Source organism: Ranitomeya variabilis, chromosome 4, assembly GCF_051348905.1.
Source record: "Ranitomeya variabilis isolate aRanVar5 chromosome 4, aRanVar5.hap1, whole genome shotgun sequence".
NCBI classification, from domain to species: Eukaryota; Metazoa; Chordata; class Amphibia; order Anura; family Dendrobatidae; genus Ranitomeya; species Ranitomeya variabilis.
In genome coordinates this window covers 354505292-354533239 of record NC_135235.1, presented here as the reverse complement: position 1 = coordinate 354533239, position 27948 = coordinate 354505292, and the positions used below count along the sequence as shown (strand labels likewise).

The 27948-nt window shown below is 45.6% G+C and overlaps 2 protein-coding genes across 6 annotated transcripts in view; both read left to right on the top strand.

Moving 5' to 3' along the window:
* The window catches only part of LOC143764762 (C-Jun-amino-terminal kinase-interacting protein 4-like), a 951487-nt gene that overhangs the window by 885811 nt on the left and 37728 nt on the right, over positions 1–27948 (top strand). For all 5 annotated transcript variants that reach the window (XM_077250696.1, XM_077250698.1, XM_077250699.1 and 2 more), the window contains one exon: positions 10141–10251. In XM_077250696.1, coding sequence (XP_077106811.1) covers positions 10141–10251 — 111 coding nt within the window. The remainder of the gene's footprint in view (positions 1–10140; positions 10252–27948) is intronic.
* LOC143768925 (uncharacterized) lies at positions 23584–24615 on the top strand. The gene is made up of 4 exons (XM_077257533.1): positions 23584–23634; positions 23954–24029; positions 24111–24179; positions 24375–24615. The coding sequence occupies exons 2-4, from the start codon at positions 23955–23957 to the stop codon at positions 24588–24590; spliced, it is 360 nt and encodes a 119-aa protein (XP_077113648.1). The 5' UTR covers positions 23584–23634; position 23954; the 3' UTR covers positions 24591–24615.

Sequence of the window (27948 nt, the reverse complement as noted above, 5' to 3'; positions counted from 1 at the left end):
TTCACCGGGAAGGAACAACCACGGGAAGGGCAGCATCTAATAAAGGAAAACCACCTATGCCAAAACATGGTATCCATCCACAGACAGCTGTTTCGGGGTATTTGCCCCTCATCAGTGTGGAGTAGGAAACTGGCTATTAGGAGCAGTGCCTAGTGAAAAGACTATAAACATATGGATGAATGACCTCGGGGAGATCAAAACATCCAACACCGCGGAGACACCATCACGTGTTTCTCAACGCAGTGATCCAGAACACTGCCCCCATTCCTTATGGGAAATATGGAAATGCATGTAGAAAAGCCAAGGAGACACCATCACGTGTTTCTCAACACAAGCAATGAATAGCCAGGTCTTTCACCGGGAAGGAACAACCACGGGAAGGGCAGCATCCAATAAAGGAAAACCACCTATGCCAAAACATGGTATCCATCCACAGACAGCTGTTTCGGGGTATTTGCCCCTCATCAGTGTGGAGTAGGAAACTGGATATTAGGAGCAGTGCCTAGTGAAAAGACTATAAACATATGGATGAATGACCTCGGGGAGATCAAAACATCCAACACCGCGGAGACACCATCACCTGTTTCTCAATGCAGTGATCCAGAACACTGCCCCCATCCCTTATGAGAAATATGCAAATGCATGTAGAAAAGCCGCGGAGACACCATCACGTGTTTCTCAACGCAAGCAATGAATAGCCAGGTCTTTCACTGGGAAGGAACAACCACAGGAAGGGCAGCATCCAATAAAGGAAAACCGTTATGATCCTTAGTGGTTGAGGATCACAAATTACTCCAGCTAAGTAACAAACATAGGACAAGCTCTAGGGAGGTGGCAAACTGGACTGACCGCAAATCTGAACCTATCCAAACACACTAGAAGTAGCCGGTGAACGTGCCTAAAAATCCTACACGTCTCGAGCCAGCCTGAGGAACTAACTACCCCTAGAGAGAAAGAAAGACCTCTCTTGCCTCCAGAGAAATAATCCCCAAGGATATAGAAGCCCCCAACAGATAATAACGGTGAGGTAAGAGGAAGGCACATACACAGGGGTGAAAGCAGATTCAGCAAATGAGGCCCACTAATACTAGATAGCAGAAAATAGAAAAGGGAATCTATGCGGTCAGTAAAAAACCCTTACAAAATATCCACACTGAGATTTCAAGAACCCCCACACCAACTCACGGTGTGGGGGGAGAAACTCAGTCCCCTAGAGCAACCAGCAAGCGAGGAAATCACATTTTAGTGAGCTGGACTAAAAACATAATGAACACTGATAATCAAAAAATGATCAAACAAAAACTTAGCTTGTCTTGGAGAGACTGGGAGCAAGGTAGACACAAGGAATCTGAAGAGCACTGAATACATTGATAGCAGGCAAGGAACTGAGTCTCCAGGTGAGCTAAATAGGAAACCAACCAAGGATAACGAACCAGCTGATGCAGCCAACCTGCAGAAAGACAACACTACACAGTACCGCTTGTGACCACTAGAGGGAGCCCAAAAATAGAATTCACAACAGTACTCCCCCCTTGAGGAGGGGTCACCGAACCCTCATCAAGACCCCCAGGGCGATCAGGATGAGCCGCGTGGAAGACACGAACCAAATCGGCCGCATGAACATCAGAGGCGACAACCCAGGAATTATCCTCCTGACCATAGCCCTTCCACTTAACCAAATACTGAAGCCTCCGTCTAGAGATACGAGAATCCAAAATCTTCTCCACCACGTTCTCCAATTCGCCCTCGACCAGCACCGGAGCAGGAGGCTCAACAGAAGGAACCACAGGTACCACATACCTCCGCAACAAAGACCTATGGAACACATTATGAATGGCAAACGATGCTGGGAGATCCAAACGAAAAGACACCGGGTTAAGGATTTCCAAGATCTTATAAGGACCAATGAAGCGAGGCTTGAATTTAGGAGAGGAGACCTTCATAGGAACATACCGAGAAGACAGCCACACCAAATCCCCAACACGAAGTCGGGGACCCACACCGCGGCGGCGGTTGGCAAAGCGCTGAGCCTTCTCCTGTGACAACCTCAAATTGTCCATCACATGGTTCCAAATCTGCTGCAACCTATCCACCACAGAATCCACCCCAGAACAGTCAGAAGGCTCAACCTGACCCGAGGAAAAATGAGGATGGAAACCAGAATTGCAGAAAAAAGGCGAAACCAAAGTAGCAGAACTAGCCCGATTATTAAGGGCAAACTCGGCCAATGGCAAAAAAGTCACCCAATCATCCTGATCAGCAGAAACAAAACATCTCAAATAAGTTTCCAACGTCTGATTAGTTCGCTCGGTTTGGCCATTAGTCTGAGGATGGAAGGCCGACGAAAAAGACAAATCAATACCCATCTTAGCACAAAAAGTCCGCCAAAACCTGGACATAAACTGGGATCCTCTATCAGACACAATATTTTCAGGAATGCCGTGCAAGCGAACCACATTCTGAAAAAATAGAGGAACCAAATCGGAGGAAGAAGGCAACTTAGGCAAGGGCACCAAATGGACCATCTTGGAAAAACGATCACACACCACCCAGATGACAGACTTTTTCTGAGATACTGAAAGATCCAAAATAAAATCCATGGAAATGTGCGTCCAAGGCCTTTTCGGAACAGGCAAAGGCAAAAGCAAACCGCTGGCACGAGAACAGCAAGGCTTAGCCCGAGCACAAATCCCACAAGACTGCACAAAGGAACGCACATCCCGCGACAAGGAAGGCCACCAGAAGGACCTAGCCACCAAATCTCTGGTACCAAAAATCCCAGGATGACCCGCCAACACCGAAGAATGAACCTCGGAAATAACTCTGCTGGTCCATCTATCCGGGACAAACAGTCTCTCTGGTGGACATCGGTCAGGTCTATCCGCCTGAAATTTCTGCAGCACTCGTCGCAAATCTGGGGAAATGGCAGACAAAATAACTCCCTCTCTGAGAATACCAGCCGGCTCAGAAACTCCCGGAGAGTCAGGCACAAAACTCCTAGAAAGTGCATCAGCTTTCACGTTCTTCGAACCAGGCAGGTATGAGACCACGAAGTTGAAACGGGAGAAAAACAATGACCAACGAGCCTGTCTAGGATTCAGGCGCTTGGCAGATTCAAGGTAAATCAGATTTTTGTGGTCAGTCAAGACCACCAAACGATGCTTAGCTCCTTCGAGCCAATGTCGCCACTCCTCAAATGCCCACTTCATAGCCAACAATTCCCGATTACCAACATCATAATTCTGCTCGTCAGGCGAAAACTTTCTTGAAAAGAAAGCACATGGCTTCATCACAGAGCCATCAGAGCTTCTCTGCGACAAAACAGCCCCTGCTCCAATCTCAGAAGCATCAACCTCGACCTGGAAGGGGAGAGAGACATCTGGCTGACATAAGACTGGAGCTGAAGAAAACCGGTGCTTCAGCTCCCGAAAGGCCTCCACGGCCGCAGGAGACCAATTAGTCACATCAGAACCCTTCTTGGTCAAATCCGTCAAAGGTTTAACCACACTAGAAAAATTAGCGATGAAACGACGGTAAAAATTAGCAAAACCCAAGAACTTCTGAAGACTCTTAACAGACGTGGGCTGAGTCCAGTCATGAATAGCCTGGACCTTGACTGGGTCCATCTCCACAGTAGAAGGAGAAAAAATAAAACCCAAAAAGGAGACCTTCTGTACTCCGAAGAGGCATTTTGAGCCCTTCACAAATAAAGCATTAGCACGCAGGACCTGAAACACCATCCTGACCTGCTTCACATGAGACTCCCAATCATCAGAAAAGACCAAAATGTCATCCAGATAAACAATCATAAATTTATCCAGATATTCTCGGAAGATGTCATGCATGAAGGACTGAAACACAGAAGGAGCATTAGAGAGTCCAAAAGGCATCACTAAGTACTCAAAATGGCCTTCTGGCATATTAAATGCTGTTTTCCATTCATCTCCCTGCTTAATGCGCACAAGGTTATACGCACCATGAAGATCTATCTTGGTGAACCAACTGGCACCCTTAATCCGAGCAAACAAATCAGACAATAGTGGCAAAGGATACTGAAATTTGACTGTGATTTTATTCAGAAGACGATAATTTATACAAGGTCTCAAAGAACCGTCCTTTTTGGCCACAAAAAAAAATCCTGCACCAAGAGGGGAAGAGGATGGGCGAATATGTCCCTTCTCCAAAGACTCCTTTATATAACTCCGCATTGCGGCATGCTCTGGTATAGACAAATTAAAAAGTCGTCCATTAGGGAATTTACTACCAGGAATTAAATTTATAGCACAGTCACAATCCCTATGAGGAGGCAGGGCACAGGACCTGGGCTCATCAAATACATCCTGGTAGTCAGACAAAAACTCAGGGACCTCAGAAGGAGTGGAAGAAGCAATAGACACCAACGGAGTATCGCCATGAATTCCCTGACAACCCCAACTTGACACAGACATAGCTTTCCAATCTAAAACTGGATTATGAGCTTGCAGCCATGGCAGACCCAAAACGACAACATCATGTAAATTATGCAGAACAAGAAAGCGAATCACCTCCTGATGTACGGGAGTCATGCACATGGTCATTTGCGTCCAATACTGAGGCTTATTCTCAGCCAATGGCGTAGCATCAATTCCCCTCAGAGGAATAGGAAATTCCAAAGGCTCCAGGACAAAACCACAGCGCCTGGCAAACGACAGATCCATCAGATTCAGGGCAGCACCCGAATCCACAAAAGCCATAACCGGGTAGGACGATAAAGAACAAATCAAAGTAACAGACAAAATAAACTTAGGCTGTATAGTACCAATGGTGACAGGTTTAGCGATTTTTTTTAAGCGTTTAGAGCATGCTGAGATAACATGAGTAGAATCACCACAGTAAAAGCACAACCCATTTTGACGTCTATGACTTTGTCGCTCAATTCTGGTCAGAGTTCGGTCACATTGCATAGACTCAGGTCTCTGTTCAGAAAATACCGCCAAAGGATGAGCAGATTTGCGCTCCCGCAAACGCCGATCAACCTGAATGGCTAAAGCCATAGAATCACTCAGACTTGCAGGGGTGGGAAACCCCACCATAACATTCTTAACGGCCTCAGAAAGACCTTCTCTGAAATTTGCAGCCAGGGCACACTCATTCCATTGAGTAGGCACCGACCATTTCCGAAATTTTTGACAATACACCTCTGCTTCATCCTGACCCTGAGAGATAGCCAGCAACGCTTTTTCTGCCTGATTCTCAAGATTAGGCTCCTCATAAATCAGTCCAAGAGCCAGAAAAAATGCATCTACATTAAGCAATGCAGGATCTCCTGGCGCCAGAGAGAAAGCCCAATCTTGAGGGTCGCCACGCAACAAGGAGATAACAATTTTAACTTGCTGAGCGGAATCACCAGAGGAACGAGGTCTCAGAGATAGAAATAACTTACAATTATTCTTAAAATTTAGAAACCTAGATCTATCTCCAGAAAACAACTCAGGAATGGGTATCTTTGGTTCTGACATAGGGCTATGAATAACAAAATCCTGAATACTTTGCACCCGTGCAGTAAGATGATCCACACTAGAAGTCAGAGTCTGAACATTCATGTCTGCAGCTGAGCTCAAAACCACCCAGAGTTCAAGGGGATGAAAGAAGCTAAACAGACTGCAGCAAAGGAAAAGCGGGAGGAAAAAAAAAAAAGTACTCAGGTCTTCTTTTTTATCCCACTTCTGCGATGCATTAAACACTTTTTTGCCTGCTATACTGTTATGATCCTTAGTGGTTGAGGATCACAAATTACTCCAGCTAAGTAACAAACATAGGACAAGCTCTAGGGAGGTGGCAAATTGGACTGACAGCAAATCTGAACCTATCCAAACACACTAGAAGTAGCCGGTGAACGTGCCTAAAAATCCTACACGTCTCGAGCCAGCCTGAGGAACTAACTACCCCTAGAGAGAAAGAAAGACCTCTCTTGCCTCCAGAGAAATAATCCCCAAAGATATAGAAGCCCCCAACAGATAATAACGGTGAGATAAGAGGAAGGCACATACACAGGGGTGAAAGCAGATTCAGCAAATGAGGCCCACTAATACTAGATAGCAGAAAATAGAAAAGGGAATCTATGCGGTCAGTAAAAAACCCTTACAAAATATCCACACTGAGATTTCAAGAACCCCCACACCAACTCACGGTGTGGGGGGAGAAACTCAGTCCCCTAGAGCAACCAGCAAGCGAGGAAATCACATTTTAGCGAGCTGGACTAAAAACATAATGAACACTGATAATCAAAAAATGATCAAACAAAAACTTAGCTTGTCTTGGAGAGACTGGGAGCAAGGTAGACACAAGGAATCTGAAGAGCACTGAATACATTGATAGCAGGCAAGGAACTGAGTCTCCAGGTGAGCTAAATAGGAAACCAACCAAGGATAACGAACCAGCTGATGCAGCCAACCTGCAGAAAGACAACACTACACAGTACCGCTTGTGACCACTAGAGGGAGCCCAAAAATAGAATTCACAACAGAAAACCACCTATGCCAAAACATGGTATCCATCCACAGACAGCTGTTTCAGGGTATTTGCCCCTCATCAGTGTGGAGTAGGAAACTGACTATTAGGAGCAGTGCCTAGCCTAGTGAAAAGACTATAAACATATGGATGAATGACCTCGGGGAGATCAACACGTGATGTTGTCTCCGCGGTGTTGGATGTTTTGATCTCCCCGAGGTCATTCATCCATATGTCTATAGTCTACACACATTTATGACATATCCACACTATATAGTATACCCCATCACAGAAATTATAAGCTAGAGTCACATTGATAGTGCGGTGTCATTTAATAAAGCTGATAATTATCTGTTGAATTTTTTACATTTTCTTCAATGTGATATCAGTGAGTAGTCTCTGTTCTTGAGGTTTCGACTAGATCTCTTTTGTGGACCAAGGTTCTTCTCCCGCTCACAAACCTTTTAACATTAGTGTTAGTAGTTTCCTGTAACAATTTTCAATCCATAAGGTATTCCATAGTTAACAAAAATTGAAAGAAACGGATGGCACTCACCGGTTAAAAAACTTCTTTATTCCAATACTTTAAAACATCGGCGTCGGGAGGATGGGAGCAGGAGTGGAATGGACGACAGCCGTTTCGCTCTGCAGTGGCGCTGTCGTCCGTTCCACTCCTGCTCCCATCTTCCCGAGGCTGATGTTTTAAAGTATTGGAATAAAGAAGTTTTTTTAACCGGTGAGTGCCATCCGTTTATTTCAATTTTTATGTATCTATTGTCGCTATTTTCTTTGGAGTGGCTCCCCGGCTCACAGAGCACTTACTGCTGTATATATGCCTGCAGTATCAGTTCACGCAATACCTGTGCACTGAGTGGGCCTCCCCGCTGTGCGGATTTATACTTCGTTGGCGCTATTCCATAGCTAAGGAGGCAACATACAGAAGGAACCATATGGAGGTTGTTGTGTACACATGTAACACTGTATTTGACTGTGTCAGAATTATGCTTTGGTATTCTACCTCTCCATTTTGTATTCCCCTATATTGGGGGCTTAATTTTTTCCTTGGATTGAGGGCTACAGAGGATATAAGTTCCCCCCTTCACAGATGTGAAATAAATATCTGATGTTGCATAAACTGTTAGCTGTGAGAATTTAGGTCTATAGAAGTGTATATAAATAGCCAAGAGAATCCTTTATAAAGTAAACTAAAACATAACCTTTAACCCCTTCATGACCGTGGGATTTTTCGTTTTTCCATTTTCGTTTTTCACTCCCCTCCTTCCCAGAGCCATAACTTTTTTATTTTTCCGTCAATTTGGCCATGTGAGGGCTTATTTTTTGCGGGACGAGTTGTACTTTTGAATGACACCATTGGTTTTACCATGGAATGTACTAGAAAACGGGAAAAAAATTCCAAGTGCGGTGAAATTGCAAAAAAAGTGCAATCCCACACTTGTTTTTTGTTTGTTTTTCTTGCTAGGTTCACTAAATGATAAAACTGACCTGCCATTATGATTCTCCAGGTCAGTACGAGTTCATAGACACCTCACATGTCTAGGTTATGTTTTATCTAAGTGGTGAAAAAAAATTCCAAACTTTGCAAAAAAAAATAAAATAAAATTGCGCCATTTTCCGATACCCGTAGCGTCTCCATTTTTCGTGATCTGGGGTCGGGTGAGGGCTTATTTTTTGCGTGCTGAGCTGGCGTTTTTAATAATAGCATTTTGGTGCAGATACGTTCTTTTGATCGCCCGTTATTGCATTTTAATGCAATGTCGCGGCGACCAAAAAAACGTAATTCTGGCGTTTCGATTTTTTTTCTCGTTACGCCGTTTTGCGATCAGGTTAATGCTTTTTTTTTATTGATAGATCGGGTGATTCTGAACGCGGCGATACCAAATATGTGTAGATTTGATATTTTTTTTATTGATTTATTTTGATTAGGGCGAAAGGGGGGTGATTTAAACTTTTATATTTTTTTTATTTTTTTCACATTTTTTTTAACTTTTTTTTTAACTTTTGCCATGCTTCTATAGCCTCCATGGGAGGCTAGAAGCAGGCACAGCCCGATCGGCTCTGCTACATAACAGCGATCATCAGATCGCTGTTATGTAGCTAAAATGCAGGTGTTCTGTGAGTGCCGACCACAGGGGGGCGCTCACAGCCACCGGCGATCAGTAACCATAGAGGTCTCAAGGACCTCTATGGTTACCTTCCTGACTCATCGCCGACCCCCGATCATGTGACGGGGGTCGGCGATGCGCTCATTTCCGGCCGCCCGGCCGGATGCGGTAGTTAAATGCCGCTGTCTGCGTTTGACAGCGGCATTTAACTAGTTAATAGCGGCGGGTGATCGCGATTTCACCCGCCGCTATTGCGCGCACATGTCAGCTGTAAAAAACAGCTGACATGTCGCGACTTTGATGTGCGCTCACCGCCGGAGCGCACATCAAAGCAGGGGACCCGACATCGGACGGTATAGTACGTCCGATGTCGGGAAGGGGTTAATGCTACTATTGTAAAAACATTTTATGGACAATAAACGTGATAAAGTGCAAACAGTGCATACCAGTGCTCAGTAAAAAAATGGTTTTGTCTCACCAAATTGATTGTTGGTTCCTGGCAGGAGCCTATTGATTCTTGAAGGGGGAGGGGGAAAGAAAGTAATCACTGTACTACCCCAGTCGTGCCCCTGTATTGCTCCTGCCCTGACAAGGGCAGTACCCAAGTCAGGCTAAATACTTGTACCCACCACACAAAAGGATTAGACTTCCCTACGTGTTTCCTCTCACATCAGTGAGACTCATCAGGGGAAATATAAAATTGTGGGATATTATATTCAAAAGAAGCGCCCCTCCATCGGGAGGTGACTGCTATGTGTCCGATGCATCCGGTTTTCGGCATAGACTAAATGGTAGTCTAGTCTATGTCTAGTCTATGCCGAAAACCGGATGCATCGGACACATAGCAGTCACCTCCCGATGGAGGGGCGCTTCTTTTGAATATAATATCCCACAATTTTATATTTCCCCTGATGAGTCTCACTGATGTGAGAGGAAACGCGTAGGGAAGTCTAATCCTTTTGTGTGGTGGGTACAAGTATTTAGCCTGACTTGGGTACTGCCCTTGTCAGGGCAGGAGCAATACAGGGGCACGACTGGGGTAGTACAGTGATTACTTTCTTTCCCCCTCCCCCTTCAAGCATCAATAGGCTCCTGCCAGGAACCAACAATCAATTTGGTGAGACAAAACCATTTTTTTACTGAGCACTGGTATGCACTGTTTGCACTTTATCACGTTTATTGTCCATAAAATGTTTTTACAATAGTAGCATTAAAGGTTATGTTTTAGTTTACTTTATAAAGGATTCTCTTGGCTATTTATATATATTCTTTACTAGAGATTGCTTTGAAGTGTCTTGACTTGATACATCTTGCTTGTTATTATTGTCTATAGAAGTGTACAGCCTGCGGGAACCTGCATATCAGGTCGATATCTTGAAAATGAAGAGATATTGAAGCCTAGATAATGTAACTCCTATATTATCCCTTCAATTGCCTGCAGTGTTTGCAGTAATTGATTCTTACTGTCCTCCATCTAGTGAACGTGCTATTCAGGACTAAAGTAAAAATGTAAAATACTTTTTTGCAGGTTCTAGCTATTTAATGTCAATGGCACAAGTCTCTGCTCTGTCCGCATTCGGTGAGCGCCTGTGGGTTGGAACTTCCTGCGGGGTTATTGTTTCTATTCCTTTCTCCAAAGGTAAGATAATTTATAGACATCATTTATGTGCCTAGAACATTGTCTTGTGGAGTTATCATTTAAATAGCACCTGTCACTGCATCTAAAATTGTAAGTTTTTGCTCTTATTTCATTTTCATTGCCCCCCTGAATATTACGCTTTTTTTTGTTTGTTTTTGATATCTGCCATTTGAATGTAAAGATATGTGCTTTCTTATTTTGTTTTCATTTTTATGGTTATTACCGTATATACTCGAGTATAAGCCGACCCGAGTATAAGCCGACCCCCCTAATTTTGCCACAAAAAACTGGGAAAACTTATTGACTCGAGTATAAGCCTAGGGTGGAAAATGCAGCAGGTACCGGTGAATTTCAAAATTAAAAATAGATACTCCATACCGTTCATTATGGCCCCATAGATGCTCCACATAAAGCTGTGCCACATATAATGCTCTGCACCGTTCATTATGGCCCCATAGATGCTCCACATAAAGCTGTGCCATATATACAATGCTCTGCACCGTTGCCCCATAGATAGCTGTGCCATATACACTCACCGGCCACTTTATTAGGTACACCTGTCCAACTTCTTGTTAACACTTAATTTCTAATCAGCCAATCACATGGCGGCAACTCAGTGCATTTAGGCATGTAGACATGGTCAAGACAATCTCCTGCAGTTCAAACCGAGCATCAGTATGGGGAAGAAAGGTGATTTGAGTGCCTTTGAATGTGGCATGGTTGTTGGTGCCAGAAGGGCTGGTCTGAGTATTTCAGAAACTGCTGATCTACTGGGATTTTCACGCACAACCATCTCTAGGGTTTACAGAGAATGGTCCGAAAAAGAAAAAAAATCCAGTGAGCGGCAGTTCTGTGGGCGGAAATGCCTTGTTGATGCCAGAGGTCAGAGGAGAATGGGCAGACTGGTTCAAGCTGATAGAAAGGCAACAGTGACTCAAATCGCCACCCGTTACAACCAAGGTAGGCCTAAGAGCATCTCTGAATGCACAGTGCGTCGAACTTTGAGGCAGATGGGCTACAGCAGCAGAAGACCACACCGGGTACCACTCCTTTCAGCTAAGAACAGGAAACTGAGGCTACAATTTGTACAAGCTCATCGAAATTGGACAGTAGAAGATTGGAAAAACGTTGCTTGGTCTGATGAGTCTCGATTTCTGCTGCGACATTCGGATGGTAGGGTCAGAATTTGGCGTAAACAACATGAAAGCATGGATCCATCCTGCCTTGTATGGAGCATCTTTGGGATGTGCAGCCGACAAATCTGCGGCAACTGTGTGATGCCATCATGTCAATATGGACCAAAATCTCTGAGGAATGCTTCCAGCACCTTGTTGAATCTATGCCACGAAGAATTGAGGCAGTTCTGAAGGCAAAAGGGGGTCCAACCCGTTACTAGCATGGTGTACCTAATAAAGTGGCCGGTGAGTGTATATAATGTTCTGCACCGTTGCCCCATAGCTGTGCCATATATATAATGCTCTGCACCGTTGCCCCATAGCTGTGCCATATATATAATGCTCTGCACCGTTGCCCCATAGCTGTGCCATATATATAATGCTCTGCACCGTTGCCCCATAGCTGTGCCATATAGTGCTCTTCACCGTTGCCCCATAGCTGTGCCATATATATAGTGCTTTGCACCGTTGCCCCATAGCTGTGCCATATATATAATGCTCTGCACCGTTGCCCCATAGCTGTGCCATATAGTGCTCTGCACCGTTGCCCCATAGATAGCTGTGCCATATATATAATGCTCTGCACCGTTGCCCCATAGCTGTGCCATATATATAATGCTATGCACCGTTGCCCCATAGCTGTGCCATATATATAATGCTCTGCACCGTTGCCCCATAGCTGTGCCATATAGTGCTCTGCACCGTTGCCCCATAGCTGTGCCATATATATAATGCTCTGCATCGTTGCCCCATAGCTGTGCCATATAGTGCTCTGCACCGTTGCCCCATAGCTGTGCCATATAGTGCTCTGCACCGTTGCCCCATAGCTGTGCCATATAATGCTCTGCACCGTTGCCCCATAGCTGTGCCATATAGTGCTCTGCACCATTGCCCCATAGCTGTGCCATATAGTGCTCTGCACCGTTGCCCCATAGCTGTGCCATATAGTGCTTTGCACCGTTGCCCCATAGCTGTGCCATATAGTGCTCTGCACCGTTGCCCCATAGCTGTGCCATATAGTGCTCTGCACCGTTGCCCCATAGATGCTCCACATAAATCTGTGCCATTGCTGCTGCTGCAATAAAAAAAAAAACACATACTCACCTCTCTTGCTTGCAGCTCCTCAGCGTCCCGTCCCGGCGTCTCTCTGCACTGACTGATCAGGCAGAGGGCGGCGCGCACACTATATGCGTCATCGCGCCCTCTGACCTGCACAGTCAGAGCGGAGAGACGCCGGGAAGATGGAGCGGCACCCGGCGTGTGGAACGAGGACAGGTGAATATGTAATACTTACCTGCTCCCGGCGTCCCGCTCCTTCCCCCGGACAGCTGTTCTTCGGTGTCGCAGCCTCTTCCTCTATCAGCGGTCACCGGCACCGCTTCATTAGAGAAATGAATAGGCGGCTCCGCCCCTATGGGAGGTGGAGCAGCCTATTCATTTCTCTAATGAGCGGTCCCACGTGACCGCTCAGGGGAAGAGGCTGCGGCACCCGTGGGACGGGCAGGAGGAGCGACAGGAACGCCGGAACTAGGTGAGTATATGACAGTCCTCACCCGCCGACCCCACCACCGATCATGACTCAAGTATAAGCCGAGAGGGGCACTTTCAGCCCAAAAATTTGGGCTGAAAATCTCGGCTTATACTCGAGTATATACGGTACTAATGGGGTGGGGAGATTGCAAGGTGAGTTATTCTTTTATTATAACATCAAAAAAGGATAAAATATTAAAATCACCACTTAAGAAATAATTAATAAAAAAAATCAATCTTTATCAGAAATATCAAAATATAAATATAAAGATAACATGAACCGTCTGTAGCACGAGACATGTATGAGGTAGGGTTGAGCGAAACGGATCGGACAAATTCAAAAATCGCCGACTTTCGGCAAAGTCGGGTTTCATGAGACCCGACCCGATCCTAGTGTGGGATCGGCCATGAGGTCGACAATCTGCGTGCAAAAGTCGCATTTCATATAACGCTTTCAACGCCATTTTTCAGCCAATGAAGGAGGACGCAGAGTGTGGGTAGCGTGATGACATAGGTCTCGGTCCCCACCATCTTAGAGAAGGGCATGACAGTGATTGGCTTGCTTTCTGCGGCGTCACAGGGGCTATAAAGGGGCGTGCATGCCGACCGCCATCTTACTTCTGCCGATCTTAGCATAGGGAGAGGTTGCTGCAGCTTCATCAGAAGAAGGGATATAGTTAGGGAGGGAAGATTAACCCCCAAACTGCTTGTGCTGTAGCGATTTCCACTGTCCAACACCACCTTTATTTTACAGGGACAGTGGAGGCTATATTTTTGTGCATCAGCTCTGTAGCTTATTAGGCTCCCTGATAGCTGCATTGCTGTTTGCACGCTGCTGTGCAAACCAACTGCTTTTTTAAAAGCAAAAATCCTGTTCTTCCTTTCTGCACAGTTATCTTGTTTATTTGTCCACACTTTTGTGTGCAGCAGTCCTTTTTATTGCTGCCTGTAAGGATTTGGACTGTACATCTGTTCCTGTCTGCTGTTGCCCTCAGTTCTATTACTTTTGCCCTTACCTAAGATGGAGTCACTGGCCTCATGGGGGCCATCTTGCTTCCTGTCAGACTTTCTCTGTTCCTGTCTGTGGTGTATATAAGGGAGCTCTGTATATTACTCATTGCTTGAGTATCTTGTTCCTGGACTTGTGATCAAGCTGGAAGAACTGCTATCTTGCTGGTTTCTTCGTTACCTTGGGATACCCCGTCTGTCTCCGGATCTACGTGTCTTCATCGTAAGACTTGTTTCCCTGGATCTGCTCTGCACTCGTCTCTGCTGCTGGACTGTTCCCTGCTAGGAGGCCTGGCCTGGTCTCCAGGTCTCTGGACCTGACATACTTGGACTTCCACGGTCTGTACACGTGCTTACTGCTTATCCAGCTCTGTCTGCTACTAACCTGCTGTGTCATAGCTGTTTACCTGCATACCATCATAAATATTCTTGAACTCTTAACCTGTTGTCTCTCGTCCTCTTTTCTGACCCATGATACTGATCTCCACTGCACTTAGCACTAAGGGTACTGTCACACTAAACGATTTACCAACAATCACGACCAGCGATACGACCTGGCCGTGATCGTTGGTAAGTGGTTGTGTGGTCGCTGGGGAGCTGTCACACAGTCAGCTCTCCAGCGACCAACAATGCCGAAGTCCCCGGGTAACCAGGGTAAACATCGGGTTTCTAAGCGCAGGGCCACGCTTAGTAACCCGATGTTTACCGGGGTTACCAGCGTAAACGTAAAAAAAACAAACAGTACATACTTACATTCCGGTGTCTGTCCCCCGGCACTGTGCTTCTCTGCACTGTGTCTGCCAGCCGGAAAGCACAGCGGTGACGTCACCGCTGTGCTCGCTTTCCGGCTGGCCGGCGCTCACAGTGCAGAGAAGCAGAACGCCGGGGGACAGACACCGGAATGTGAGTATGTACTGTTTGTTTTGTTTACGTTTACGCTGGTAACCACGGTAAACATCGGGTTACTAAGCGCGGCCCTGCGCTTAGTAACCCGATGTTTACCCTGGTTACAAGCGAACGCATCGCTGGATCGCTGTCACACACAATGATCCAGCGATGACAGCGGGAGATCCAGCGACGAAAGAAAGTTCCAAACGATCTGCTACGACGTACGATTCTCAGCAGGATCCCTGATCGCTGCTGCGTGTCAGACACAGCGATATCGTATGGATATCGCTGGAATGTCACGGATCATACCGTCGTAGCGATCAAAGTGCCAATGTGTGACAGTACCCTAAGTTTATAACAGAATACTCAAGCCCCAAAAAATGGAGATCTCTGGGTCAGATTCTATGGAGGTGTGAATGAAAAAACTTTGTTATTTTGTCTCTGGACTTCATGGGGAGCTGCAGGCTATAAAAACAAAACTGGAGACATTAGAATCGCAAACTAATCATAATGCGAATGTGGCCGATATGTCTATTCAGGCCTTAGCGTCTCGACCTTCAAATGTGGAGACTACAGCTGCAACCATGGTATCTGCTCCAATCCCAGTTCCTGGTCCGGCTTTTCCTAAACTCCCACCATTCAGGTTTGGTGGTGAAAGAGAGAAATTTCGGGGGTTTTTGAATCAATGTCAGCTGTATTTCTCCGCACGTGCGGCCCAGTTTGCAACTGATCGGGATAAAGTGTTGACTATAATTATGTTGCTAACAAACAAAGCGTTAGCCTGGGCTAATTCTCTGATTGAGACTAATGATGTGTGCTTGAATTCCCTGAAAGACTTTACTGCAGCAATGTGTCAAATGTTTGATGACCCTAATCGGAGTATCACAGCTGAAACCGCACTACTGACACTACGTCAAGGGAAGCGTCCTGTTGTGGAATACGCAATGGAGTTTCGGAAATGGGTGCTGGATACTACATGGTGCGATTCAGCGAAATATGCAGTGTTCAGGAGAGGTTTATCTGCTTCCATCAAAGATGAACTAGCTCGAGGTGAATCGCCTACTAACTTGGCTGACTTTATACATCATTGTATTCGGATTGATATTAGTCTCACCGAACGTCGTCAAGAAAAATGGGCCGATGCTAATCGTAATAACTTTATGCCTTTTCCATCCCCCACCAAGGAGGCGCTGACTAAGGGCTCATTTCCACATGCAAGGCACACGTCCGTATCTCGCATGTGGAAACCAAGCTCTGGTGCCGGCACTTTGGAGCGGAGTGTGCAGCTCCATGTGTTCCTATGCGGCCGCACGCTCCGCTCTGGAGTGCCGGCTCCACAGCTTGGTTTCCACATGCGAGATACGGACGTGTGCCTCGCATGTGGAAATGAGCCCTAAGACTTTATCTCAGACAGAGCTGGAACCTATGCAGGTTGACGCAGTACGGAGGAAACCCATCGATGCACGTCAGGAATATCGTTTCAAGGAGAATCTATGTTTTTACTGTGGTAAATCGGGTCACTATATTTCAGAGTGCCCTGGGAAAAATCGCAAGTCTGCAGCTGGGGTAACTGGACTTGACTTTTCAGATGTTCTCTTCCACACAGACAGGAAATATCTGCTGAAAACTTTAATTTTCCTGATGATTCATCGGTAACATCATCACCTGTGGACATAGCCTTACTTTCCGTAAGTTCTACCACGGCGAGGAGGGATTCGCTCTGCTGCGTTTCCATCAAAATTTGAGTGTGTTCCTGCTGGATCACCTGCTCCACCATGATAGACTCTGGAGCTTGCAGCAATCTCATGGACATCTCCTTTGCTGAAAAACATGGCATACGCTCACGAAAAAGAGACTCTCCGGTGTTTATGGAGACCGTGGACGGGTCTCCACTAATATCTGGGCCTGTGAAACTCGAAACAGTCCCATTAAAGATCCGTATGGGCGCGGATCATTCTGAAAATATGTCCTTTATGTTGATTTCTTCTCCTAATTTTCCAATTATTTTAGGTTTGCCCTGCTTGCGGCTGCGAAATCCGACTATCAATTGGACAATGAAGGAATTACAGTTTCCAAATGAATCAGCGTTGTCCGGAGAGCTGGCTCCAGTGAAGACAGCAGTCACGGTCGACTCGACATTGCCGGTAGAGTATCGGGACTTTAGTGATGTGTGTGACAAAAAAAAAGGCGGATAAATTACCGCCACATCGGCCATATGACTGCCCCGTGGAATTATTGCCTGGTGCCGCGATTCCTTTCGGGAGTATTTATCCATTGTCTGGGCCAGAATTAAAAGCTCTCAAGGAGTACATAGATGAAAACCTAGCTAAGGGGTTTATACGACCATCTTCCTCCCCAGCAGGTGCTCCAATCTTCTTTGTCAAAAAAAAAGATGGCTCACTCCGACCATGCATTGACTACCGGGAGCTCAACAAAGTCACAATCAGGAACTCTTATCCACTCCCATTAATTCTCCGTAACGCATCGGCTACATTCCCGCACTTGGCGAATGATGTTTTCAGGGATATACTCGATATTTTTCTTGTGATTTATTTGGATGACATTTAGATTTTTTCCAGCAATATCGAGGACCATCAGCGACACGTGAAAATGGTTTTGGATCATCTACGGCAGAATCATTTATACATCAAACTGGAGAAATGTGAGTTTCACAAAACAGAAATTCAATTCTTGGGATATGTTATTTCTCCCCAGGGTCTCAGCATGGACGCAAGTAAGACACAAGCCATTCAGGAGTGGCCAACTCCCAAGTCAGTGAAGGAAGTACAGCAATTCATCGGATTCGCCAATTTTTACAGACGCTTTATTAAAAAATTTCAGCGATTGTTGCACCCATCACTCAGTTAACCCAGAAGAAGACGCCATTTGTCTGGTCTCCCCAAGCTCAAACAGCATTTTCTACGTTGAAATCTAAATTTACGACAACTCCCATTCTTGTCCACCCTGATCCAGACAAAGCTTTCATAGTGGAAGTGGATGCCTCGGACTGTGCTGTAGGGGCCATACTCTCGCAAAGAACAGGTGAGAAAGATCTCTTGCATCCGTGTGCCTTTCTCTCGCAAAAATTGTCACCCGCAGAAAGGAATTACGACGTTGGCAACAAGGAACTGTTAGCCATCATAACCGCATTTAAGGAATGGAGACATCTGTTACAAGGAGCATCCCAACAGATTGTTATACTCACGGATCATCGGAATCTCGAATTCATGAGGTCGGCAAGATGTCTGAAACCTAGACAGGCTCGATGGAATCTTTTTTTTAATCTATTTGATTTTGTCATTTCCTATAGGCCGGGCTCTCGTAATAAGAAGGCTGATGCACTATCCAGGATTCATTCAGATGAAGCAACTTAGGCTTCGTCTTCAAGGACCATTCTTTCTGAGAAAAACTTTGTAAGCGTCTTGCATAATCAGGATCTTCTAACTGAGATTAAGGAAGCTTATGCTGCGGATTCGCTTTTGAGTCAACCACCCACTCAGGTAAATCTGACTTTCAAGAATGGACTTTGGTTTCAAGGACAGCGTCTGTATATCCCAGAAACAGTAAAACTGAGTGTGTTGAAATTAATGCATGACTCTAAGTTTGCCGGTCATAGGGGAGTTCAGAAGACTCAGGAATTTCTGTCTCGTTTTTTCTGGTGGCCGACTTTTCGGAAAGATGTTCTTCGGTACGTGTCATCGTGTGAGGTATGTGCCAGGTCAAAAGTCCCTCATTCTTCACCTACAGGACTGTTGCAACCTCTGCCTGTTCCATCTCGTCCCTGGGGTCTATTTCAATGGATTTTATTGTGGAGTTGCCTTTGTCACAGGGAAAAACCACGATTCTTGTAGTAGTTGACCGGTTGACTAAAGCTGCTCTTTTTATTCCCTGTGCTGGTGTCCCAACAGCTAAGCAAACAGCAGATCTTGTTGTGCAAAATGTTTTTCGTTTACACGGAGCTCCAGATGAAGTAATATCTAATCGTGGAGTTCAATTCACCTCACGGTTCTGGCAAAGCTTCTGTGCTGCTCTGTAAAATTATCATCTGCCTTTCATCCACAGTCTAACGGCCAAACAGAGCGGACCAATCAAACCTTGGAGCAGTATCTGCTGTGTCATCTACAAGACGATTGAGTGAGTCTACTTCCGTTGGCCGAGTTCAGGTATAACAACTCTCAGAATGCTTCCACCAAATTATCTCCGTTCTTTGCTAACAAGGGATATCATCCCAGTATTCTCCCTCGACTCCCTATAGACATGTCTGTGCCTGCAGTTGCTGACCGCATTGCATCTTTACAGCAAAATTTGGACGTTCTAAAAAACACCTTAGTTTCAGCACAAGAAAGATTCAAGAAAGCAGCAGACAGATTCCGTAAGCCAGCACCAACATACAAGGTAGGAGACATGGTCTGGCTCTCAACAAAAAACTTAAAACTCAGAATTCCGACTTCCAAGCTGGGGCAAAAATATGTTGGCCCATATAAGATCAGCGGTATTGTGAATCCTGTAGCCTGTCGAGTCAAGTTGCCTAACTCTTTAAAAATTCATCCTGTTTTTCATGTTTCCCTGCTTAAACCAGCAGTGCCTAATTCTTTTTTCAGACGCACCTCTGCTCCTCCTGATCCAGTCCTCATTGACGGGCAGGAGGAATTAGTCATGGAGAAAATCTTGGATTCACGGATTCATAGGAGGCGTCTTCAGTATCTGGTGAAATGGCAGGGATACTCAGTTGAAGAAAATTCCTGGGAACCTCTGGAGAACATCCATGCTCCCCATCTGATCAGACACAGCAGATACCCCAATAAGCCAGACTTAAGATCATCCAGAGGACGTCTTTTAAGAAGGGAGTAATGTAAGGATTTGGACTGTACATCTGTTCCTGTCTGCTGTTGCCCTCAGTTCGGACTTATTCTGTTCCTGTCGGTGGTGTATATAAGGGAGCTCTGTATATTACTCATTGCTTGAGTATCTTGTTCCTGGACTTGTGATCAAGCTGGAAGAACTGCTATCTTGCTGGTTTCTTCGTTACCTTGGGATACCCCGTCTGTCTCCGGATCTACGTCTCTTCATCATAAGACTTGTTTCCCTGGATCTGCTCTGCACTCGTCTCTGCTGCTGGACTGTTCTCTGCTAGGAGGCCTGGCCTGGTCTCCAGGTCTCTGGACCTGACATACTTGGACTTCCATGGTCTGTACACGTGCTTACTGCTTATCCAGCTCTGTCTGCTACTAACCTACTGTGTCATAGCTGTTTACCTGCATACCATCATAAATATTCTTGAACTCTTAACCTGTTGTCTCTCAGCCTCTTTTCTGACCCATGATACTGATCTCCTTTGCACTTAGCACTAAGTTTATAACACTGCCATACTTGTCTTGAGATCATTGTAGGGAGATTGAAATTGTACTACAGTCCTTGTATTTTTTTTCATATATCTTCTAGCCACTTTCTGCCACTTTCATTGTGTTGTTTTATACACTGGGCCTGAGTTTTGGTTCGGTCTCCAAAAAAAAAAAAGTGAGATTCAAATTCTCACAAAGTGGATATACTTCAGTGCTGTTAGTTTGTCGTATATCAGCCAGCCACTTTCTGCCACTTACATTGTGTTGTTTTATGCACAGGGCCTGAGTTTTGGTTTAGTCTCCCAAAAAAAAGGCAGATTTAAATTCTCAACAAGTTTATATACACCTTCTACCTTGTTTTACAGTACCATATAATGGTTGTTATTTGGTTAGATTTTCCAAAAAATGAGGAAGTCTCGTGGAAGACCCTGTGGGCGGTGGTTGCCAGCTGGTACTGATGGTGGTGGTGCACAACCAACGTCAGACACACCGTCGTAATATGAGGGGCCCTTGTGCCAGTACCGCCGCCCACGAGAGAGTGTTCCCCCCCAGCTCGAAAAGTGCTCTACCACTTGCAATACTTACCTCTCCCTGCTCCACCACTGTGTAGTCTGTGCTGTTAAATCCTTCAATGGCACTGCCAATACAAACTTGTTGAAATGATAGATGATAGTTAAAATATACAGGGGCCCTGGCCTCCATTTAGACCAGTTAATACTTTGTGCCTACTACCACTGTCTGCTACTCAGCAGAGGAGCCCACCCCTGTACCTAGCTATGCCACCTGTTTATGAACAATTTTTTGGCAGACATTTAGCCCACTTTATTATTTGGGTCTACTAACTGTGTCTGCCACTCATTACAGTTTTCCTCCACTGAACAAAGCAATGCCGCCTGTTTAGTCCTGTTACCACATTTGAACTGCATTTAGCCTACTTTATTATTTGGGCCTATATCTGTGTTTCCTCCTCATCCTGCCCATTGCCCAGCCACTGCTAGATGAGTCTGCTGGTACATTGACCCAGACCACTACATTCCCCTTGCATTCTACACAGCCAGAATCTGACCCTGCTGAAAGTCAGGTTCCCCTTCCCGCATACTATACCACCTTACACGGGGACAAAGAGGAGGGTGCAGATGAAAGTGCAGGTTCCTTCATCAGGTGGGGGGGCATACTCGTTGGTGACGTCACTGGCACAGGGCCCCTCATAGTACGCAAAAGTGTCTCTGCCAGTGGGAGGCGCCACCCACCGTCAAACACACCGCCGTACTATGAGGGGCCCTGTGCCAGTGCCAACGAGTGGGCCCCCCTGCTTGCTCAGGATCGCAGCACTTGCAAAGTTGAAATACTTACCTCTCCCTGCTTCACCGCCGTGACGTATTCCACGTTTCCTGGGCCCACGAAAATCTTGAGCCAGCCCTACCCTCCCACAACTTTAGCCAAATGACCCCCAGTTTTCAATGCCTAACTATTATTATAAAGTAAATTAAGATTGACAAGCTTAAGTAATAAGAATTGATGTTTTTTGGCATTAAAATGGGCACTGTAGGTGTTTTCCTGTCCTCCGCTCACTGCCGACTTTGATTCCCCATTGACTTGCATTGGGTTTCGTGTTTCAGTCGGCCCCCGACTTTTCACAATAATCGGCCTATTTCACCCGACCCGACTTTTGACAAAGTCGGGTTTTTCGAAACCCAACTCGATCCGAAAAAAGTAAATCGCTTAACTCTAGTATGAGGTATAGAAAAAATAGAGAATCAAGTCCATACATGTAGTAGAACAGACCAAAATTCAGGCTGCAACACAGTTAAATGATCACAGTAAAGGCTCCACCAGGTCAGAAAAACAAAACAAATGGAGCAGTAATTCATAAATTGATCTTACTCATGTTGCCGTAAGCCTCTGCCTGTGATGCCTCAGAACGCCCCGATGCAATGTTTTTTATTATTTCTTAAGTGGTGTTTTTTTTATAATTTTTTATCCTTTTTTGATGTCATATGTTTCATGAACACCTACTTACTATTATGAGGTAATTGCTTCTGGCTATCTGAGGCCCCTCTTATAGATTGATATGTTGGTGGACACTATTTTGATTTTTTTTATTATTGTATATAATTGTGAGCTGTTTGGGAAAAGAAAAAAAACAACTTTAATATCAGATTTTTAACCCAAAATGTACCGTATGTTTGAGAGATCCCATCCCTAACGTTTATCCAGAAATATGCTTAGTCGCCTTTCTCTTTTTGGTAATTGCAAAATGCAATGTTTCAAGGTTAACCTCTCCTTTCTCAAAAATAATTGTTTTATGCTTTTTGTATCTAAGGGGTGACATTTCTCCTTGCGGAGAGTCACATGTCAAACCTGACATGTCAAGGTGAGGAGACATTTAAGCCGTGCAATGCTCCCCTGGGAAATTATATATGCAAATTGTCTCTTCAGAGAGAAAGAGGACTTGAACTCTAGTGCCACATATTGGAAGTAGCAATCTTAAAAGTCACTATCCACCCTTCTTAGGCTGGTTTTACATTTGCGTTTGTTGCCACAGCGTTTGTACCGCATATAAACGCATGCGTCGTGTTTTCCTATATTTAACATTAAAAACGCATGCGTTTTTTTTGTTTGCGTTTTGCCGCGTTTGACGACGCAGGCGTCGTCTCATCGTTTGCGGCTTGGCGTGGAAATGCAACATGTAGTAATTTCTGGAGGCGTCTATTTGCCGCCAGGAAACGCATGCGGTCGATTGTGCAAGGATTGCGACAAAAAAACGCATTGCTGTCTATGTAAACGCATGCGTTTTTTTGCACATGCGTTTAGTTGTGTTTTTGAACGCATGCGTTTCAATTGAGAAAAACATGTCTTGACACTGATAAGCCACCCCCCACCATCAAGGTGATAAAAGGGAGGGTGTGGACAGTTGCAGGTCACTTCTCGCCAGACTCTGAAGCAGATGAGACACAGACAGGCTACATCTTGGAGGAAAACAAGACCCTGAACAATGTGAGTACCGTATTTTCCGGCGTATAAGACGACTTTTTAACCCCTAAAAATTGTCCCAAAAGTCGGGGGTCGTCTTATACGCCGGGTACAGCGTGTGCAGGGAGCGATCCTGGATGTTCCCAGGGTCTGAAGGAGAGGAGACTCTCCTTCAGGCCCTGGGATCCATATTCATGTTAAAAATAAAGAATAAAAATAAAAAACATGTATATACTCACCCCTCTGAGAAGCCTGGCTCTCACCGGTGTAAGCGTCTCCCTCCGTTCCTAAGAATTGCAGCAGAAGGACCTTCGATGACGTCACGGTCAGGTGACTGGTCACATGAGCGGTCACGGACCAATCACAGGCCAGTCACCTGACCGTGACATCATCGAAGGTCCTTCTGCTGCAATTCTTAGGAACGGAGGCAGACGCTTACACCAGTGAGAGCCAGGCTTCTCGGAAGGGTGAGTATATACATGTTTTTTATTTTTATTCTTTATTTTTAACATGAATATGGATCCCAGGGCCTGAAGGAGAGTCTCCTCTCCTTCAGACCCTGGGAACCACACGCTGTATAAGATGACTGGGCGTATAAGATGACCCCCGTCTTATACAGCGGGCATATCCCAAATTCCATATTTTATATGGAAAAGTTGGGGGTCGTCTTATACGCCCAGTCGTCTTATACACCAGAAAATACGGTATATCCTAGCCAATGCCTTCATTTTCTATTTTCTGTCTCTACATGTCCTAATTTCTGCCATTTCTTTCTACATGCATCAGAATGTCTTCTTCGGATTCTTCATCTGGTGAGGAGTTTCGGCCAGGACAGTCGGAAGTGGAGCATGTCCTCAGTGAGGTGAGTACTTGCCTCGTCAGATTGGTAAGTATTCACTGTCACATCGACACATGTGACAATTTGTTTTTTTCTGTTTTTTAGAGCTCTTCTACTATGGCTGAGACAGGGCAGGAGCAGCGGAGTCAAGGTCCGGTGGAAAAATGGCAGCGGGTACGTATACAAGGCTGACTGTCCTCAGTGTATTATTCTGGAATCTTCCTTTCTTTCCACTCGTATTTTTTTACTTTTTTCTTCTGGAATCCTTTTGTATGTTGACTTTCCTATTCATGCCATTTCTCAGCATCTTTTTTCTTTCTTTTCCTTATGTAAATTGAGAAAACTTTAATGACTTTCTTTAATTTTTAGGTTTCACAACGGGAGGATGACCTAATCGAAAATGACCTCCTTATCACCCTGGTCCAGGAGCGAGTCTCGTTGTGGGACACCCGGGATCCACTGCACTCGAACAACATCACGATCCGGCGGTTATGGAATGAGGTGGCCCAAGCGATGTGGGATGGCTGGGACAACGCCCCGACACGGGTCCGAGCTGCATTTGGTAAGTATTGCACTGCAGTGTGAAGCAGCAGAGACATTGGTCGTGCTCACTCGACTGTGTGTGATGAAAGAAACTCTCATGAGTTTCTCTCATCACATACAGTTGTGTGAGCACGGCCAAAAGTCCTTTTTCTGACCACAATTTTTTTTTTAACAGTATCCAAAGTCAAAACACGTTGGCGTTCGATGAAGGACCGCTTCAACAAGGACCTGCGTCAAGAGAGCCGTGTTCCCAGTGGTTCAGGAGCAAGGATCAGATGCTACAAATACCATCGAGTACTGTCATTCTTAAGACCGATCCTTGCCCAGAGAACGTAAGTATTTATCACGTGCATTAGGTTGTATTGTATTGCCATAATCTGTATTTTTAAATTCCACAGCATTTTGGGTCTGGTAAATTTTTGATATTAATTTTATTTTTCCTTTTTTCACAGCACATACAGTACAACTGTCGGCCCAGGTTCTGGAGCGGTCCTTCATCCGACAGCCACGGACCCATCCCAGCCATCCAGCAGCGCAGCAGCAAGTGGTCCTTCCACACTAACTGGAGACCAGGGAGCTGGTCCATCAGGTCTTCCCCTTTCGCAGTCCTCTTCCACTGCCCCCTTTTTTTGGGGCTCATCCCGGCAGCGGCAGAGGGCTTCGGACAGGTCACTCATGCCCGAGTTTTTGCACTTGAGCTCGGTTTTACACGATGCAATCAAGGCTTTGGGTGACCGAATGGATGCTTCGCATAACCTCTTAAATGCATGTATCCAGGAGGTCAGCAAAAGCCTTGATCAAGTGAAAGACGATCTCCAGAGGCCAGCACATCATTTTTTTTAATCAAATTGAGCAGGGCATGTCGGAACACCTTACTCCTGATCTCCAGCTGAGTGTCATGCAGGCCTGCAATGCTGCTTACGTGCAGGCTATGCAGCAGAGTCGGTATTTCCAGCAAACAGTGGGGGCATATCCACCTGTGCCTTCACTGTCACGCTTGATGTCGACCTCTGCTGCATCCCACTGCACGGCCACCTCAATTCCTTCCACAGCCGGACATCACTACAGTACCACCACCATGCCGAGTGCAGTTGGACATCCCACCGCCACCACCATGACATCCGCTGCTCCTGCTTGGACCTCCTTCACTGACACCACGATGCAGCAGGACCCTGGCATGGCCTTCCGTACCGCCTCCTCCACGATGCAGCAGGACCCTGGCATGGCCTTCCGTACCGCCTCCTCCACGATGCAGCAGGACCCTGGCATGGCCTTCCGTACCGCCTTCTCCACGATGCAGCAGGACCCTGGCATGGCCTTCCGCACCGCCTCCTCTACAATGCAGCAGGACCCTGGCATGGCCTTCCGTACCGCCTCCTCCACGATGCAGCAGGACCCTGGCATGGCCTTCCATACCGCCTCCTCCATGATGCAGCAGGACCCTGGCATGGCCTTCCGTACCGCCTCCTCCACGATGCAGCAGGACCCTGGCATGGCCTTCCGTACCACCACCTCCACGATGCAGCAGGACCCTGGCATGGCCTTCCGTACTGCCACATCCACGATACAGCAGGACTCTGGCATGGCTGCACGCTCTACCAGCGCTATGGACTGTGGCATGGCTGCATGCTCTACGAGCACTATGGACTCTGGCATGGCTGCACGCTCTACGACCACTATGGACTCTGGCACAGTGCAGCCGGACCCTGACAGGTCACCCGCCACCGCGCCACGCCATATGAGCCCACCAAGACCTCCCACAACCAGGCAAACCAAAAAAAAAATAGCAAAAAACAAAAAAAACGAGGACTGTTAGCATTCCCTCCCCCTTCACCTCCCAATGTGTCTGTAATGTCAGGTTTGTCTCACCCTTCCAGTGCGTCTGAAGCCTCTCATGTGTCAAGCCCCATCCCCGAACTTCCAGACCCTTCTAATTTCATTGCCCCTTCTCCTGCCACCTCTTTGTCGTCCACGGTTAGCCAGGCCTCAGTACTTCACACCCCCCGTTTACATCACTCTACCCCAAGCCGGCGCAGTAAAAAATAATTTTTTTACAGTTGTTAACAAAATAATTAAAGTTTGATTTGCCACAATTATGTTTGGTTTATTGTGTCTTCTGCCGCCGACAACACACACCGTGCACCATGAAACTTCGCCACACACTAATTTTTTGGGCCACATCATATCTCCTCTAGTTAAAAATAAAAAGACTGCAGCTTTATGTGTCTTTAGTATACAGATATGAGGTGGCCCAAAAAATATTACATGTATCTCCATAATCTCTTTTGGTCTGTGCTTAGTGTGCCAGTCTGAAGAGAAAATGGTGTAAATACAGTGCAGACCTCTACTGAAAAGGTCAGGTGTCAAAAAACTCATTAGTTGAGTAGAGAACTGCCTTGTATAACCACCATTTTCTCTTCTTATATTACACACAACTTGAGATACAATGGTGGTCACACACTACATATCTATGCTCACATGCACAGGTGTCAGAAATAGTGAATTCATGAGCCTGTATATGTTTATCATGAATTCATTATTTCTGACACCTGACTTGATGAGTATAGATTGTGTAACAGTGATTGTCTCTTCAGCTTGTGTCCAATGGATACAGGAGAAGAGAATCATGACGCAATGACGTCAACAAGCTTACCAATAAAGCAACATGGCTGCCATTACTAGCAATATGTGGCCAGTGTTGTATATCAGTATTTGTAAGCCAAAACAAGGAGTGGACCAATTAGAGGTAAATTATGATATTAACATAATAACTAGCACATCTGCTTTTATCACCCACTCCTGGTTTTGGATTACAAAAACTGATATAATACAGATCAAATATTGGAAGTTTAGGACAGCCTGGGTTTGGAGAGGAAAAAGATAGGAGACATGGTCAACTCAACCAAAACTAAAGTTTATTAATGAGAAATATTATAAAGTTTATTAATGGGAAATATTATAATCATTGTAGAAAATAACTGGTACATATCGAATTACAACAGGACATTTACACTACATTGTCCTGCCATGAGACACGTCCAATATCTGAATGACAAAAAGGCCGCAAATTGGTCCCGCATGTGGCCAACTGCTGCAGTTGACCGCAGCGGGTGATGCTGGAAATCGGGCAGTGGGTGTGCAACTGGTTCATCCAGTTCAATGTTGAGTTGCTCCTTAACCATTATATAATTATGCAGAACCACACAGGCTTTGACCACCTCGTCGACTGTTTCCTCTTTTAGATTTATGGCTGATGCAAGAATGTGCCATTTAGCGACCAGAATGCCAAAGGTACACTCTACAGTTCTTCGGGCCCTGGTCAGTCTGTAGTTAAAGATCCTTCTAGTGTGGTTCAAGTCCCGACTGGAATAGGGCTTCAGTAGGTCTTCACACATCTGAA